Source organism: Lepidochelys olivacea (assembly GCF_965140295.1).
Source record: "Lepidochelys olivacea isolate rLepOli2 genome assembly, chromosome: 8".
NCBI classification, from domain to species: Eukaryota; Metazoa; Chordata; order Testudines; family Cheloniidae; genus Lepidochelys; species Lepidochelys olivacea.
Genome location: NC_140418.1, coordinates 32,618,982 through 32,636,713, shown reverse-complemented (window position 1 = coordinate 32,636,713; position 17,732 = coordinate 32,618,982). Strand labels below are relative to the sequence as shown.

General features: G+C 42.9%; 1 protein-coding gene across 2 annotated transcripts in view; it reads right to left on the bottom strand.

Moving 5' to 3' along the window:
- The window catches only part of RANBP17 (RAN binding protein 17), a 268,639-nt gene extending 258,773 nt beyond the window's left edge, over window positions 1-9,866 (bottom strand). For both annotated transcript variants that reach the window (XM_084636664.1, XM_084636665.1), the window contains exon 1: window positions 9,733-9,866. In XM_084636664.1, coding sequence (XP_084492790.1) covers window positions 9,733-9,750 — 18 coding nt within the window. In that variant the 5' untranslated portion in view covers window positions 9,751-9,866. The remainder of the gene's footprint in view (window positions 1-9,732) is intronic.
- Between the last annotated feature and the right edge of the window lie 7,866 nt (window positions 9,867-17,732).

Sequence of the window (17,732 nt, the reverse complement as noted above, 5' to 3'; positions counted from 1 at the left end):
AAGTGGCTTTGAAACTATCACACACACTGGGCAAACTGAATGTGTTGCCCCCAGCCCAAATACCTGCACCCTCTCCCCCCAAAAGCCCAGCCACAGGGTCCTCCTTGCCCAGATACCCGCACCCTCTCCCCTGCAGAGCCCAGCTGTGGCCCAGACACTCACTCCCCTCCCCCTCAGAGGCCAGGGATCCAGAGGGAGAAACAGCCTGATGCTTGAGCCCAGGCTTGCAGGGAATTTCCTATGTGCCATTTCCTTCCCTCAGGACCTGCTGGGAACTGTAGCTGCCAGGAACCCTCTCCCTCCCTCCGGCAGTGTCTTTTATGTGCGAGCTGGGCTCTGCAGGGTCCAGCAGCTCTTAGTGGTGGTCAGCAGCACTACAACCCATTTCTGCGAGGGAAAGGAAATTCTGCACACACGTTAATATCTGCAAAATTCTGCATTGCGTAGTGGCGAGAATTCCCCCAGAAGTATTAAGACAACACACATCTCATATCCCCCTAGCGCTTCCCTTAAAGGTTAGAGGGGCAAAGAGCCCTTTCAAATTTCCACTACATGCATCTGACAAAGTGGGTATTCACCCACGAAAGCTTATGCTCCAATACATCTGTTAGTCTATAAGGTGCCACAGGACTCTTTGCCGCTTTTACAGATCCAGACTAACATGACTACCCCTCTGATTCTTAAAGGTTTGCATCTCCTAAAGATAAAACATTTCCCTTTCAAGCAACTCACTCCTTGGGTCACATAAAAAGGGAAGATTTATTTATTCCTCTATAAATATAAACTAATGAATGAAAATAAGACCCTGAAAAAACAACATATGTACACTAACGCCCAAACAAGACACTAACTCAAAGGAATTAAACTCTCTTCTGCCCAACACTCACTCACCAACAGTTGTTTATATTCACTTTACCCTCTGACAGTTATTGGCACAATAGATCTTCAAACAAGATCCATACTTATGGATCTGCATCCCCTGAAATGCTCCATGGAATATTGGGTCACTTCTCTTCAATTTCCTTCCTTAGAGCTCATGCTGAGCTACAAACTTCAGTCCAATCCCTCCCTTCTATTTTAGCAGGTTTTTTCTTTCATTCACTGAACTCCCATTGCAGGACATCTCAACTCAAAAGCAAACAAAATAGCACCCTGGGGACTGGCCATAGCAACTCCTCAGGTCATGTCTGGAATGTTTCAGCATTTCAGAGTCCGCCTCTTTCACAGAAAGGTCATTTTAGTCTCTCCTACACTTTACATTGCAAAAGAGACCTTACAGAAGTCCCTTCTCCACTAGAGAGGAGTACAAAAATAAAAGGCACGTACAAGAGCACTGAAGATGACCTTGCAATTAAGACCTGCATACTAATCTCTGCATGCTGAAGCAGCTCCTTTAATCAGCAAGTATTATTTTCCTGATATTAGCAGCCTCTAAACTATGTACCTGGAACTGCACAACGAATCATTTTCCCCCACATATTCTGATATTGTCTCTCTAAGTATCAAACCCAGTACCATCCCACTGGAGGAAGTGGAAGCCACTTTACTGCTACTATCTTCATTCTCCTAGAAACTGGCCTAAAAAAATCTTCCCTAATAAACTCAGACTTCACTTTAGGCACCTCCATTATAGATAACTTACACTGCCACTAAAAAATTGGGATGAGGATAAATCTGCAATCCTTTAAAAAAGAAGTGGTAGCAGGTACCAAGGTCAACATTTTTGTTGAGTTAAAGTTTCACTGGCAAATAAAAATTGGCATTAACCCACCATCATTCGGACACTTAATACACGTTAATTACATAGTCCACTGAGTCTCCTCTGCCACATTATTTCTGAATTATAACCTCCATCCATGCAACTCTGGGGAACAGCAGGAGATAAACCATAGATCATCTCTGATTCCTCCAGGATTTCTTTCTGTAGTTATATAACTCAATGCACGTGCAACATTCTTGGGAATAAATCTGCATACACAGGTCAGTAGTGTGTAGAGCAGTTTCCCATCTAAACTAATGAAAAGAATTGGGATTAAACATAATTATGATTTCCTGTGAAAAATTTATGCACCCAGTAGCACTAAATATAAAGATGAAAAGAATATGTTGGAGAAGAGTCAACCAAGCTTTGGTAAAGGGAAATCACACCTATTAGAATTCTTTCAGACTGTCAACAAACACGTGAACAAGGATGATCCAGTGGATATAGTGTACTTAGACTTTCAGAAAGCCCTTAACAAGATTCCTTAACAATGGCTCTTAAACAAAGTAAGCAGTCATGGGCTAAGAGGAAAGGTCCTCTCATGGACCAGTAACTGGTTAAAAGACAGGAAACAAAGGGTACGAACAAATGGTCAGTTTTCACAGTGGGGAGAGGAAAATAGCAGGGTCCTTCAAGCATCTGTACTGGGACCAGTGCTGTTCCACATATTCATAAATGATCTGGAAAAAGGGGTACACAGTAAGATGAAAAATTTGCAGACAATACAAAATTACTCAAGATAGTTAAATCCAAAACTGACTGAGAACAGGTTACAGTAGAATCTCACGTGACTGAGCAGATGAAATTCAGGGTTGATAAATGCAAAGTAATGCACATAGAAAAAAAATAATCTGAACTATACATACAAAATGATGGGTCTAAATTAGCTGTTACTACTCAAGAAAGAAATCTTGGAGTCATCATGGATAGCTCTCTGAAAACATCTATTCAACGTGCAGCAGCAGTCAAAAAAGCTAACAATGTTAGGAACCATTAGGAAAGGTTAAGAAACCATTAAGAAACCATAGGAAGACAAAAAATATAATGCCACTATATAAAGCCACGGTACACCTACACCTTGAATACTACGCGCAGTTCTGGTCACCCCATCTCAAACAAGATATATTAGAACTGGAAAAAGTTCAGAGAAGGGCAACAAAAACAATCAGGGATATGAAACGGCTTCCATACAAGGAGAGATTAAAAAGACTGGGACTATTCAGCATAGAAGAGAGACAACTAAAGGGGGCTATGACAGAGGTCTAGAAAATCATTAATGGTGTGGAGAAAGCAAATAAGGAAGTGTTATTTACCCCTTCATATAACACAAGAACCAGGCATCTCCCAGCGAAATTAACAAGCACAAGGTTTAAAACTAACATGAGGAAGTACTTTTTCACACAACGCACAGTCAATCTGTACAACCCATTGTTAGGGGATGTTGAAGGCCAACAGTATAACTGAGTTCAAAGAAGAACTGGATAAGTTCATGAAGGGTAGGTCCATCAACAGCTATTACCCAAGATAGTCAACCCCATGCTCTGGGTGTCCCTAAGCCTCTGACAGCCAGAAGCTGGGAGTGGATGACAGGAGGACGGATCACTCAATAGCTACTCTGTTCTGTTCCTTCCCTTCTGAAGCAGCTGGCATCAGTCACTGTCATAAGACAGGATATTGGGCTAGATGGACAATTGGTCTGACCCAATATGGCCATTCTTATGTTCTTAATCAATGCACGCAATCTGCATTTAATGTAATTATTAAAAAACAAACAAATCATAATAACTAATCATATATTAGCTACCTTAGTGCTATTCACTCTGGATGATGAGGAGCTTTTTCTCATCAGTTTCAAATAGATCGTATGCTATCAGGATTAGAACAGTTCCTATCTTACCTTTACTTTCCCTGACTTTGATCTCCCAGCAATAACATTACTATTCTGCAAAGTGTCTCCAAAATTAGCAATTTTACTAAAACCTTTAACTTCATTACAGTTAACAGTGGTGCTTCTCACCATATGAACTGTCCAAATGATGTACTGAGAAAAATTCAGTCTAGTTGTCTTTCAGCATAGGCCATTGGCACTGCTTCAGATACAGGAGACAGTTAAGAGATTTTATTCCCTGGGAAAGCACACACTTTCAAAAGACATTCCTTTGCTAACCAGTAGCATGATCTTGCACAAAACAACACTCATGATTCCTCACTTAAAAAAAATAAACCCTCAATTCAAGATGCAGACAACTAAGTCTGCTTCCAAACAAAAGCATCCACAGCTAAACAAGGACTCCGCACCAAAAAAAATCTAGCTAGCATTTTTCTCCTAAGTGTACCTTCACATTTCTACAAATGTTGGCCTGGGTCAAACCCTGATGGCAAACCCATGAGAGGACATTCCTGAGAGAGGTGGAGTTTGTTGTCCTCCATGCCCTTCCCATGAGGTAAACAACAAGGCCTTTCATTTAACCATTCTACCAGGGAACACACACTGGTTGTGGGATCCCAGTGGATGGGTACTCCGTGGAAAAGATAATACTGTCTGGGTCTGCATTATCTTTCCTGACTAAACTGTGTAAGGCTGAAGGAGGAATATTGTGTGCCTACGGCCGCTCCAGTCCAGCCACTCCACCCTCCATCTCCTAACCATGTGAGACCCCTCTGTGGGATACGTAAAAGGGATGGGGGATAGTGCTGCCGAGATGGCCAACTCCGCTTTCAGGTAGGGAGGGGCAAGATCCATGTGTAGCAGAGACCCTCTGTGTGCAAATCTAAGGAAGGATACAAAGACTCAGGTTGTTCAAGGCGAAAAGTTACGTTCCTAGAATGCTGTCTTTTAATAAAGTTTAGCCTGGGTAAATACAGGACCACACTACCCTCTTAGGGTATGTCTAACTTAAAACCCTACAGGAGAGCAGCTACAGCATTTTAGTGTAGCTTCTCCTGTCAGCATAGGTAATCCACCTCCCCAAGGGGCTCTCTCTTCCACCCATCTAGTGCTGTCTGCACCCGGGGTTAGGTCAGTATAGCTAGGTCTCTCAGGAGCGTGGATTTTTCACACCGCTGAGAGATGTAGCTATATCATTATAAGATCCTAGCATAGACCAGCCCTTACTCAAACTGAGATATCCTACTCCTCAGCTACACCTACTGAAATCACAAGTTCAAGGAGTAAAATGATATTCCATGTTACAATATTAACAGCTTTAGAGACATTCCCCATTTTAAGTACAGGAAATTCACTAGTGCTGATAATAGCTCTAAAACAAGAATGATTTTTTAAGTATGCGTATCCTGATCATTCAGCAGAAGAAAAGAAAGTCGTATCCTCAAAGGACTAGCAACCATTTAAAATTTTCTTGACACACTGAAGCCTGAGAGCAAACGCTGAAGAAACTACTGTAATCTGTTTGCAAAGAATTCAAATGAAGCAAAAATGCACCCTCCAAGCTACTGTTTGTGTTTCACTTTTGAAATATTAATTGTAAGAAGATCATTGTACAACTCTAGCTGCTTCAAAGAGCCTCGGGGGAAAAAATACCAGCCCATCCACTAATATAGCTGCTGGCACAAAGGAGGCAAACGTCATGTTTCCTCAACACCAGAGTATTTAATCCAGGACTAGGCAGGTGCTTGTTATTTATGACCATTTCCAAATACAGAGGATGCCACCAAGCATTTTTGGGGTTTTTTACTCCAATAGTAAAAGCGGCTGCAGAGGAGACTTCAGAGAAAGTCATCACAGAATTTGAAAATGTAAACCAGTGGCCACTGCCACTTCCTCCTCTAAGTACAACTTTCCAAAGGCAGAATTTCCAACAATATCAAATCATATTATTCAGAATACCTATAAATAATGGCAGGGATTACAAAAATTTAGGCCCAGAATTCAAGTTAAATCTTGGCCAGAAAGCAACTAAGAGGGACTACAAAGGTGAGGCCTGTGGGCTCAGATGCTCAAAGGCATTTAGGTGCCTAACTCCCACTGATTTCAATGGGAGTTAGGCACCTAAATACCTTTAAGAATCTGGACCTTGATCTCTAGGTATAGAGTGTCTCCTTCTAGAATACCCTTTAATGGCTAGTCCCAAAAAAACCATTACTGCCTCTTCACTATCCAGAAGGTTAGTACCGAGATTAATTGGAACAAGACAAACACAGGAAGAACAAAGGAGCAAAACGAGGGAGGGAACAATGAAATGAATTAGGAGAACAAAAAATGGGATGTTTTCCCTGGCAAAAAGCCATTAGATTCTCTGACAGAGAAGCTTTCATTTCTGGTTGCAAAGATATCCTTCAGAATACATGCAACACAGTTCTGTCTTCCTGAGTCTACACACCAATAGCTCATATCTTTCGAAATGGCAGCAAGGAGAAATTGACAAGACTACTCAGTTTCACTGGTGTTATTCAACCTTTGGGGAAAAATTAAAATGAAATTGACATGATTCTTGTCACTGTATTGCTGCTTGGAAAAACTAGGATCAGCAGAGGCAGACAATGCAGCTACTCATAGGGAGGAGACCCTCATAGTTCAGAGGCTAGAGGACAGGCAAAACGGCAAAAATATCTATCCACCTAACAACACTCAAAGAAGGTCTTCAGGTGAGTGGGGAGGAGAGAGAGAAAAGATCCTTTCTCCTGTCCATCAGCCAGAGAATTGAGATTTATTAGAGACCTAACTAGCTAGAGAATGATATGAAAGATGAAGCCCCTTGAACAAGGTTCAGGGATAGTATACCAATAGAAATCCCAACATCCTTTGACTTCCCAGAAACTGGACTTTTTAACATGATTTCACTGGTAGGCACCCTCATCTTTCTCATCAGCTACCAGTTAGTAGACCTAGTCCTTCTATTAGAAGGCATCTGCTAAATATTTCAAGCTCTGAGTGTAACCTAGAAAGAAACAGCCAGGGAAATCCTAATAGGCCTAATCTAATATGTGACAGGCCCTGTTTAGAATGGATACTCTGAAGCCAGCTGCCTTTGCTCCTCTTCGTCCACACCTTCACCTATAAATGAATGCTTAAAGCTTTGTTTTTTATTTTAAATAAAAGGATTGAATTTACAACCATCAAAACTCAGCTAAATGGCAGTCCAAGAAAATTTTGAAGACAAACCGCTAACAGAATCTCTGTCTAATTAAATTTGGTTTAATTAACCATGGTATGTAGTTTCCCAGCGATTCTGTCAAGGAAAGGGAGACAGTAACTCTGAGAATACATTTCTGAGAAGTATGAAGAATCACTTTTTTTTTTTTTTTAAAGGTAACCATTGAAACCTTCACTGGATTTGATTGGCTGCCCCTGAATTTGTATAATACAACCTTCAAATGGCCATATACAGTTTGCACATTAAAAACTTGTGGAAATAGCCACTTGGGGGAGGGGGGGTTACAGATAATTTGTACATCTAGGGGATGCTGAAGCTGAAAGAGAAATCAGTCTCTGAATTTTATAGGAAAAAAAGTAACTAACATGTAACAATCCCAGATGCAAAACTGAGTGAACCACTCCCATTCAGATTAAAAGGAAAATGAAACTTGGAAAAAAGCAAGCAAATACATCTGGGGGTAAATAATCCAAAATACACACTGAGAAGGAGAGGAACAAACAAGGAAGCAAAAGTAATGAGAGAGACCTGAAAGCAATAGTGACTGGGAAAAGAGACATAAGTCTGCTATGCAGTATGGTTGTGCTCCAAAAGGTCAACACAATTTTAGGCAGCATCTACTGAGGTACCATGTCATGGACAAGATTATTGACCATCTTTATATCACATCTGGAATTCTGCATTCAGCCCTCGATAAATACCAGATAAAGTACTGATAAATTTCAGAAAATCCAGAATAAAGTAATAAAGGTTATCAGGTCCCTGAAACAAATGATTTATGATCACAGATTAAAAGAACTAAATATTTATAGCTTGACTAAGCGATGATTTACAGACTCCAAATAGCTGAATGTGAGCACAAAGGATGGAAATGAATTATCTGGTACAGTATATCAGAGTACAACTATGAATAACAGGCTGAAATTAAGTCAGAAAATATTTAGGCTGAATATCTGGGTAAACCTCATGCCAATGACACATATTAGGCTGTGGAGTAACTGCCCAAAGGAAATGAGGGAAGGCACATCATATCTGGTTTTTAAAACTACACTGGACAAAACACTAGACAATAGTCAGAACAGGAAAATAATCTAGCCCTAAATGAGTTGGTCTATCCGAGACAGGGCCTGCCGCCCTTCAGCGCACTCTGCAAGGCACATCTATAGGTACAGCCACACTTAAGACGGTGTGCAGAGTTCAGACACTGCACTTCCAGCTAGCATGGGTATAAATAGCAGTGTAGATCGTGACACATGGCTTAGAGTGCTTTACACACCAGTACCTCTAGGGTTTATACCATACAAGGCTCACTGCATGCCACGCAGTGCCTCCCATGTCTATACCGCTCTTTTTAGCAGCGTAGTGTCCCACTACCTCCCCCTGCCAGAGCCTTTCCTGGCCACAGTGAAAGGCTCCAGAGGGGAAAGGCTCCAGAAGCTCCTGTAGTGCCTGTAATTTACACACCGTCATAAATGCAGACATACCTTATTAGACAGGTTTTTGCTTGAGGCAAACGGTAGGAAAGATGCACGCTGGTAGGCAGGGACTAACTTGTGTCCTCTACTTGGAATTCTGTCAATATGCAGGAACTTGTTATTTAATCAACGTATTGTGTTTGTTGCATGATGTTTCAAAAAGCACACTGAATTAATAAATAGGACATGCTGAAGGGCACAATTCTCTGCTGCAAGAAACTAAAGTGGATGATTGAATATAGGTATTTTCCACTAGCCTATTTTAAAAAATAACACCATTACTGTGGGGAAAGCCAGTGACAGATTACAGAGAGCAGACATAGGAAATACACTGCCCCTCCAAGCAGAAATGGAATTGGCATAACCCTCTCCTAATATGATACCAACCCACGTGGTCACATGCAACTGATGCCTGTATTTCCCAAATGCACTCCAATCTGGTTTGAAGTAGCTGCAGCAATGCTTTGGAAAACACAGCAAGACAGCCAATGCAAAGGAGTCAGGTGCAAAGGTGCCAACTGTCTATAAATGACCCAGGAAGCTGAAGCAGGAGTAGAGATGTGTGGGAAATTAAATATCCCTCCCTCAGAAATTTTAATGTCCAACTTCTGTTCTGATTTTTTCCCCCAGACGTGTCAAATTTTCAGCAGAAGAGAAATTCCATTTCCTGCACAGCTCTGTTCCTGCTCCCTATATCATTTGCATCCTGGGAGTACCTTTGCACTGGCTATCTTGCTACATCGGTCCCCCTTTCACACCCAGAGGCACTAGCACTGTACCAGTATTATTCCCCCTGTAGAGTATGGCACCATCCCTCCAGCTTTCTGCAACCTTCCAGGCACCGTCTTTTCCGCAACCCGCCCCAGTGCCCACCAACCCACCTCTTTGGTACCCCTCCCGACCCACCTGGCATCCCCCAGTATCTCTCCCTGACCCACCCTGGCACCCCCCTGCATCCCTTCCCGACCCAACCTGGCACCCCTTTTGGTACACTCCTCCACAACCCACCTGGCAATCCCTTCGGTACACCCCTCCCCGACCCACCTTAGCACCCCCCTAGTTCCTCTCCGCGACCCATCCTGGCACCCCTTTCGGTACCCCCCCACGACCCACCCCAGCATCCCCCTCCCCACCCTGGCACACCCCACGACGCACTCTGGTACTACCTCCTCCCCTCCCCCCCACGCACCCCTTACCCCATCCCCAGCCTGGCCCCACCCCATGGCCCGGTTCCCCGGCGCACACCCCCAGCCGGCCTGCCTGGCTCGCTGCCCCCGGGGCCATTTCCGTGGCCGACCCAGCGCGCCACAGCAGCTCCAACCGCCAGGCCGGCTCCCAACGGCTCCTCCGCCCGGCCCGCCCCGGCCCGCGGTGCACTGACCTGGACGTGCCGCGCCATCTTCCCGAGCGGCACCGGGAGCCGGGCGTGGGGGCCGTGCCCGGCCCGGGCCAGGGGGCAACGCGGGGCGGGCCGGGGCGGGGGCAGCGTGTACAGCCGGGGAGGGGGAGAATGCAGTGTGTGGAGCCGGGGGGGCGGGGCGATACAGTGAGGGAGAAGGGAAGCGAGCCGAAGGGGGCAGTGTGAAGGGGCGGGGCGACAGCAAGGGGGAGGAGCAATACAGTGCATGGGGGAGGGGGGCAGGGTGAAAGGGGATGCAGTGTGTTTCTGGGGTGGTGGGGGCGATGCAGTGTTGGGGAGGGGGAGAAGAGCGAAAGGAGAATGGGGGCAGAAAGGAAGTGTGGGGGAATGCAGTGGTAAACTGGGGAGGGGGGGGAAGTGTCGCAGAGTGTATGCAGTGATGAGATGGGCAGAGGGGAGGCAGCGCACAGCCAGCAGAGAGCGGAGAGAGCCACGCCGTACAGCTACGCAGGGCGAGGGGGGGAATAATGCAGTGTAAGCCAGCAGGGAGTGGGGGAGGCAGTGCAGAGCAGGGCAGCTGAGAGCAGGGGGACATGAGAGCGGAATGTGGAGCGTGCTGGGGGCGATGGGAGGCACGGAGCAGCCAGCGCTAATAAGGTGGAGCATACAATCCAGTCCAGAGTAGATGGGGGCAAGAGGGTTGGTGGAGATGGACTGTTACTTCATTTCCTCTGTTCAGTGTGGTGCATGGTCCCATTTCTCTTGCTGCATACAGTGGAGGGGATGCTGAGGGTGACGGCATGCTAGGCTGGAGGGATGTGGTAATTGGACAAAAGCCATAAGACTAATGCCCTGTACGTGCCACCATTGCCATCAATGGTGACGTTGCTGTGAGTCAAGATGTCCGGGACTCTATTGAATCAAGTGGATCAGGACCTTTATCCAATAAATAGTCTTTTTGCTGCTGTGGTCTTGGTGGCTGGTAGAGGCAGAGGAACACATCACTGCTAGCAAGTGACTCAATGACTCCAAAATCCCCTGCTTGGTGTAGGAAAATGATCCTCTGCTTAAATCCATGTGGAATGGGTTTACCTTAAGGCTCATTTTAGTTCAAAATCCAAATATAGTAATCAGAAAAAAGCATCTGCTTTACTTCCTACGTGGTGCTACATGGAGCCCCAAGAGAATGTCACACGAGTTATTTTGCCATTGGTGAAGAAGCATAGGGAAGGCTGAAATTTGGCCCTCAAAAATCAAAGACCACGTTAAGAATTTTTGGCCTCAGCCCATATCCCCTGACTCCCAGACATGTACCTCACCAAAATCGCCACCCTTTCTTTATCGCATGGAAGAGCAGTAGTACCTGGATGATCATAAGCAATCGGGAAAGAGAAAGTCGCAAAACATGCAAAATGGCACAGAGATACACACAAGGAAAGGGGGACGGGGAGGGCCTGTCTTTTTATTCTTTTTGTACAACACCTGGCACAGTGGGGGTGCTGGTCCTTTACTAGAGCTCCTAGATGCTACAGCAATACAAGTAATAAAAATAATCATAGTATTAATAATAATAAAAAAAAACTAAAGGGAAAATGGGTCAGGAGCCCAACAAATATCCCCAAAATAGAGAGAATTACTACGAATGGAAACTGAAAAGAAAGTCTCAGGGATAATAAAAATAATGGCCAATTGCTTAATTATAGCATGGAGGTTGTATGTGCGTTTCTTCTGGCTATGGATCTGATGCAGTGTAGTAATGAATCGGACTAACTGCTAAAAGAAACTTGTTAGTACAAGTGGTAACTATAAGATTAAAAACTCCTACATTTTACGGAAAGGCCTTGGGCCTACTCAGAACAACTGTAAAGTGTGATATGTATAAGAATCTTAAAAAGCAATGAACAAGACTGGAAATGCAGGGAATCCTGACTGTGCATTAATTGAGCACTGCTGTACAGAAAACAGGTTACTTCTGCCTAGTATCAAGAGTGAGGCCTAAGAGCACTCATACACCATAACCTGCAAACGTCAGTCCATGCCTCCTTAGATACATCCGTTCTCTGCATAAGCCCTGCCCTTTTGTTGTACTGTGCACTTGTGGATTAGGAACCACATGCATAGGGGGTTTTGGCTCGCTGGTTCTTAAGCACATGTGCCCCATGCATAGGCTCTCCTCAGGCTTGTATGTTGTGCACCTAAACCGTACTTCCTGCTGTGCAAAGCTTTGTAAAGAACAAAGCCAATTAGTTATAACAATTTAAGAACTAAGCATTTGGCAAAGGATCAGGTTGGCAGCCTCAGGAAGACAAGGCCAGGTCAGGACTCTCATCTAAAATAAATCTAAACTGGCCCTATGTCTACTCTGCCAAAACACCTACTACTTCCTGCCTTGCTCTGTCATTTTGAGCTGTCTTCCCCCATGTGTATTCCCACCTCGTCCCTTAGACTGAGCACTAAGGAGAGAGGCAGTGTGCATTAGGAGGGCAGAGAGGAGCTGGCACAGGATACAGAGCAATTTTAGGCAGAGTTGCTTGGCAGTAGGAGGTGGGCGGGGAACATTGTGCAATTATCTGCTGTTTGGGGCTATATACCTGCTTGAACAATTTCCTCATCTTACCAGCCTCAGTTACCCGACAGGGCCAAGATACTCTGTCTTTGGAACAGATTTTCTGATGCAGAAGTCTGGGGTCTGTATCTTGAGTACTGTGGGCAGGGCAGCAGCTCAGGTTAGCGGGTTCATGGATCCCCAGATGAAGATGTAGCAGCCCATAGATACATATATTTATGAAGGGTTCTTAATGGCTCTGTCATGCATGACATCACTCATCATCAAATGTGTATAGTAAGGCAAGGATCCACTTGGGTCACAGTTAACATGACAGTGTAGACCCTTTCTGAGCTGCACACACCTATTATGCTGGGTAGGTGCCTATTGTCCACCTTTGGTTGGTGTTTGTATAAATATAAAGCCTGGTGAATGTTAACTGGATAATCTAGTATTCCATTGCAGAAGTATGGGCTGTGATTATCCAAAACCACATTCAGATTGTTTGGTGTGACCTGGGGTGCCTCGGGTAGCTCTCACTGAAAATGCCAAGGTCAGGGCAGACTGCAAAAAGGAAAGCAAATACTCCCAAAACTGGTGGTTAACAATGAAGTGAGACTCACCAACCAGTCACAAACTGTGCTCCTGATCCCCCACACTGGTTATTAAGAAGCTAAAAAAGAAATCATACAGTCCTCTTTTTTGCATTCCAGCACTCTGTTTCCCAATCAGCACATAGGTCCAGTACAGTAAGAAGTTATTTAAAAACTCTGTTCACTACAAAAAATGTTCTTCTGACCCCAAAAGGCCAGCTACATTACCAGGTCGATATTAGTTTGGATCTTACCCAAAATACCATGCTGCCAGCCAATTCTTTAACATCTAAAACTAAAGGTTTATTATAAAAGAAAGAAAGAACAAGAAGAGAGTTGTTAAATGGTAAAGCACTCAGATACATACATAAGACTTCAAAGTCCATATATCATGTTCTTAGCACTTGGCAAGTTTGCTGGCTTGAAAGTCCCTCTGGAACACATCCATATGGGTCATTCAGTCCTTTGTTCAGAGCTTCAGTTTGTAGAAAAAAGTTACTCCAGAGGTAAGAAGCAGGAATGAAGACAAAATAGAGAAGATGCTGCTGACCTTTATATTCCCTTTGCATGCGGCTTGTACTTTCTGTATCCCAAAAACAAGCTTCACAGGACATGGCATGGAAAAGCTGTCCACCGCCGTGCTGGCTCATAAGTGTATCCCCTGGCTCCTTTCAGTGGGTTCATTGTACAGCTCATGACCCTTGATGCGCCATCAAATAGGCTAGGCCAAGGGCAGAGAGGAGCTGGCATAGGATGCAGAGCAACTGATGCCAACCTGTCTGGGGGTGTGTCACAGAAACACAGCACAAATTTGGAAATACAGATATACCATACATATCTATAACTCACAATACAAAGGTGATAAACATATAAACAAGATTCAGAGTAGCAGCCGTGTTAGTCTGTATTCGCAAAAAGAAAAGCTTATGCTCAAATAAATTTGTTAGTCTCTAAGGTGCCACAAGTACTCCTTTTCTATAAACAAGATTATCATACTTGGCAAATAACATTTTTGAAGGTACCTTACAGGGCATATCTGGTCAGATTATTTGCAATTTTATACTATTGGTATCAATAATATCACCAAATGTTCCACATATTCCATACAGCTCATAGCTGGGTCTTCCTGATGTTTTCACAGCCATGTACAAATGCCCAATGGTTCATGGCTGGGACCTTATCACCAAAATATCATTAAATATCCCTTTGCCCAGTGGGGAAATGTTAATGGGGTAACTGTAATAACAATGGTCACACCCTCTCCTTTTCCTCTTTCTTCTGTCTGTCCTCCCCTTCCTCCCAAAGGAAGCTTCTGGTCCATCAATGCTTCGTAGCAGCTGAGAGATGGATGAGCTCCTTTCTATTTGAATTTTACTTAAGAAGCTGAATGAGGAGCCAATGCAGGGTTCCAAATACAGTTTCTTAAACCCTATTTACCCTAGGCAGAATAGCATTGCAAACAACAAAGTGTAATACTCAGAACTTGCAACACCAGTAAAATGTCCTGCATCCACATACAAATGCAGCTCCAGGATCTTTACAGGAATTGGTCCCATTGATTGATGATTGCACTACTCAGGAGCAAGTCTTTAGCTCCAGTCTGGGTGGACAAATGCTGAGTATGATGCTTTTTCCTCACTGTGGATAGGAGGTCACATGTTGTAACTGCATCCGTTCAGAGGGGTGTCCCAGCTCTATCCCATGATACAGTTCCTCACCTTTCAGCAAGCTTTCTGGGCAAGTGTCTCTTGACACTCTCCACCGCTTGCCCCAGACATTGCAGGAGGCCATTGTACTAATGGATAATGCCTTGCATTTTCTGCAAGTAACTAGAACACACACCTCATTGTCAGCATCCACTCCTCTGAGAACTGAACAATACTCTAGCTCCCTGCCACCACCTACATGTAGTAACACCTGTAGTGGCAAAACATTTTGATCAAGCTGTGAGTTGGCCAAAGGTTGTGTCATCTCTTCCTGGGATCTTGTATGATGTGGTAATCCATGTGGAAGTCACCTCAGAAACCAGCAGAACTAGCTGCTGTCCAGTGCTGTATACATACACTGTATAGATAGCAACAAATTAAACCTCACAACATCCCATTTTGTAGATAAGACAGAAATGAAGTGAATTGCCAAAAGGCTACACAGCGAGAGAGGATTAGAGCTCAGAAGTGTCTGTATTTCAACTCTGAGCTCGATCCACTGGACTATAGTGGCTAGGTAACATTTAACTGCACAAAAACTTATAAATACTTGTACCATTTTAAGATTTGTAATATTAAGGGTCCCTCCTAATCAAATGTGTTACTGTTGGATTATTTAAATGTATTATATCTTTCACAGTAAATTATTAAGCCTTTGGTTTTATTCAGCTTTGTGTTATACACAATTGTTTGTATATTACAATACTGCGTCATTCATATTAGCAGGTCAGGATATTTGCATACAGTGAGGCAGCAATACTGTGATAATGGAACTGATTAAAAAAATAACTACAAATGCATTGAAATTCATAGGCATAGTGTTAAGATAAGCAACAGCAACCTTTTGCTGGGTGAATGTTTTGCTCAAAAGACAGTCAATATGCAATGCTGGAGCAAACTTAAAGCTTTTGTTTCTTGGGCTGGGCAGAATTGAGAGTATTAGAGAGTGACACCATTGTTCACCTGTGGGAATGTGGAGCTCATGCCAATTTTGTGCACTCTTGTCTAGTGTGTAGCTATATCAGCTAAAATCATAGAGTATCTGGGTTGGAAGAGATCTTCAGGAGGTCATCTAGTCCAACCCCCTGCTCAAAGCAGGACCAAGCCCCAATTTTTGCCCCAATTCCTAAGTGGCCCCCCTCAGGGGGTGAACTCACAACCTTGGGTTTAGCAGGCCAATGCTCAAACCACTGAGCTATCCCTCCCCCTGCTTGTCTTAGTTGCATTGAGGATCCAGTCTTCATAGGGAGCAAGAACAATCATTTTTATGGGCAGAAAAAGTGGGAAACTCCAGGGATTTAAAATCAAACATAGTCAGAGGGAAAGTGTGTGCATGTTTCTAAACTCTCAGTGAAACTGCCTCCTAACCCCATTAGAGACCCAGATAGAGCGTAGCAGGGCAAATGTAAACCAAGACTCAGGTTCTTTTGAGTGTGTGTGTGGAGGTTCTGCCACCAAAAATTTTGAATATAAAGAATAAAACCCTTTTTCGGTTTCTTAAAAAAGAACAATTTCTCTTGCTACAGAGAAACCCTAAACTGGATCTATTTGTTTGTGTTTATGCATATTGTTATCCCACCTGAAAAAGGCTGAATCTGTTGTATCCTTTTTATTTAATTTCGAAAGGTCTGATTTAAAAAAAGAGAGAGAGAGAGAGAAAGCAGCCAAGAAAAGATCAGCTTGGTGCATGCCCTCTTTCTTGAATGACTTCACATTTTTTGTTGCACAGTATTTCCACTGAAAGGAATAAGGATTTCATGGCAATAAATAACACAGCAATGAAGTGGTTAAACTACCCCAAATACACACATCCGCAAACAAAATACATTTAATTGTGAAAACTATGCTTTGGAAATGTTTGCTTTCTGAGGGTGGTCACAAAGAATCCAGCCAAATTATCTAGTTTGCATACAACTGTATAGTTTTTGACACAGCTCTAGTACGATATATGTTTTTCTCCTCCAGCTGTCATTCTCTTTGTTTTTCATTTTGCATTAGCAGCAGGAGACCATAAAGAATTCTAGTTTGTCTCCACACATAATGTTTTGAAGATAATATCTTTTGGTCCCCTGTGTTGATATGTACTTTACCACAATGAAATTATTTTCTTTGGTAATCTCTTGTTTGTAGTAATGAACAAATAAACAAACAAACAAGTCCCCTGGAACTCCATGTCTGTGGATTGGGTATTTTCAATAGAAATAGATTACATTTTAGAAATTAATAAAATCTACTGATCAAGTTTCTTTTTAAATTAATAAACATTTAGCTAATATACAAAAATGTAAGTTGTTTGGCCTAGGTGTAGAGATATTGGTAATAGCTTATAACAATAAGGCGACTGGTTAAATCCAAAGCCATCTTTTAAACCTAAGTCAAATGATCTTGTCAATGACCTTATGGCATGAACTTCATTCCTAAATTAACATCATGCTAGGAAATCTACAAAAACAACAACAAAAAACAATTCCTCCAAATATGTCTTTGCTATCTCCATGAAGTTCATTAATACCTCATGGCAAACAGAGTCAGGGGTGCTGGAACAATTTTTATAGTGGAGGTGCTGAGAGCCATTTAACCAAACTGTAAACCCGGTATAGAATGGAAACCACTTCAAGTCAGGGGGTGTTGCAGCACCCCTGCACCGCTAGTTTCAGCACCTATAAACAGGGTTCATATCCAGCTTACAACTTTATTGCAAATCTAAAGAAAATTTAAATTTTCAATGTCATATGGCAGAAAAAGCAACATCCTAAGAATAAAGGAGATGTTCAAATGTCACAATACATACATTTAGAACACCCACATTATATATATATATGCTAAATGCAAAAAAACTAAATTAATGTAAAGTCAATGCACCATTTTCAGTGGATTCACTTAAAACTTTCCTAACTTTAAGTTGGATAAATAGAGAATATTACCACATTATTTCCTGCATTTCTTATACATCACTGTATTTAGTATAGGAAATATGGAGGGAAGATTGAAAATACTGAAGCCAAGACTTTAAACACTGGGTGCAATGGGATGTAATGTGTGCTCAGCATGTCTGAAAACCAGGACACTTATTTAGTGCCCAAAATTTGGCTTTAAGAGTTGAACTACAGGTACCCATTATTGAATATCTTGGCCTCAGGTAATTCTTTAGTTATCTAAATCTAGGCAAATTTTTAA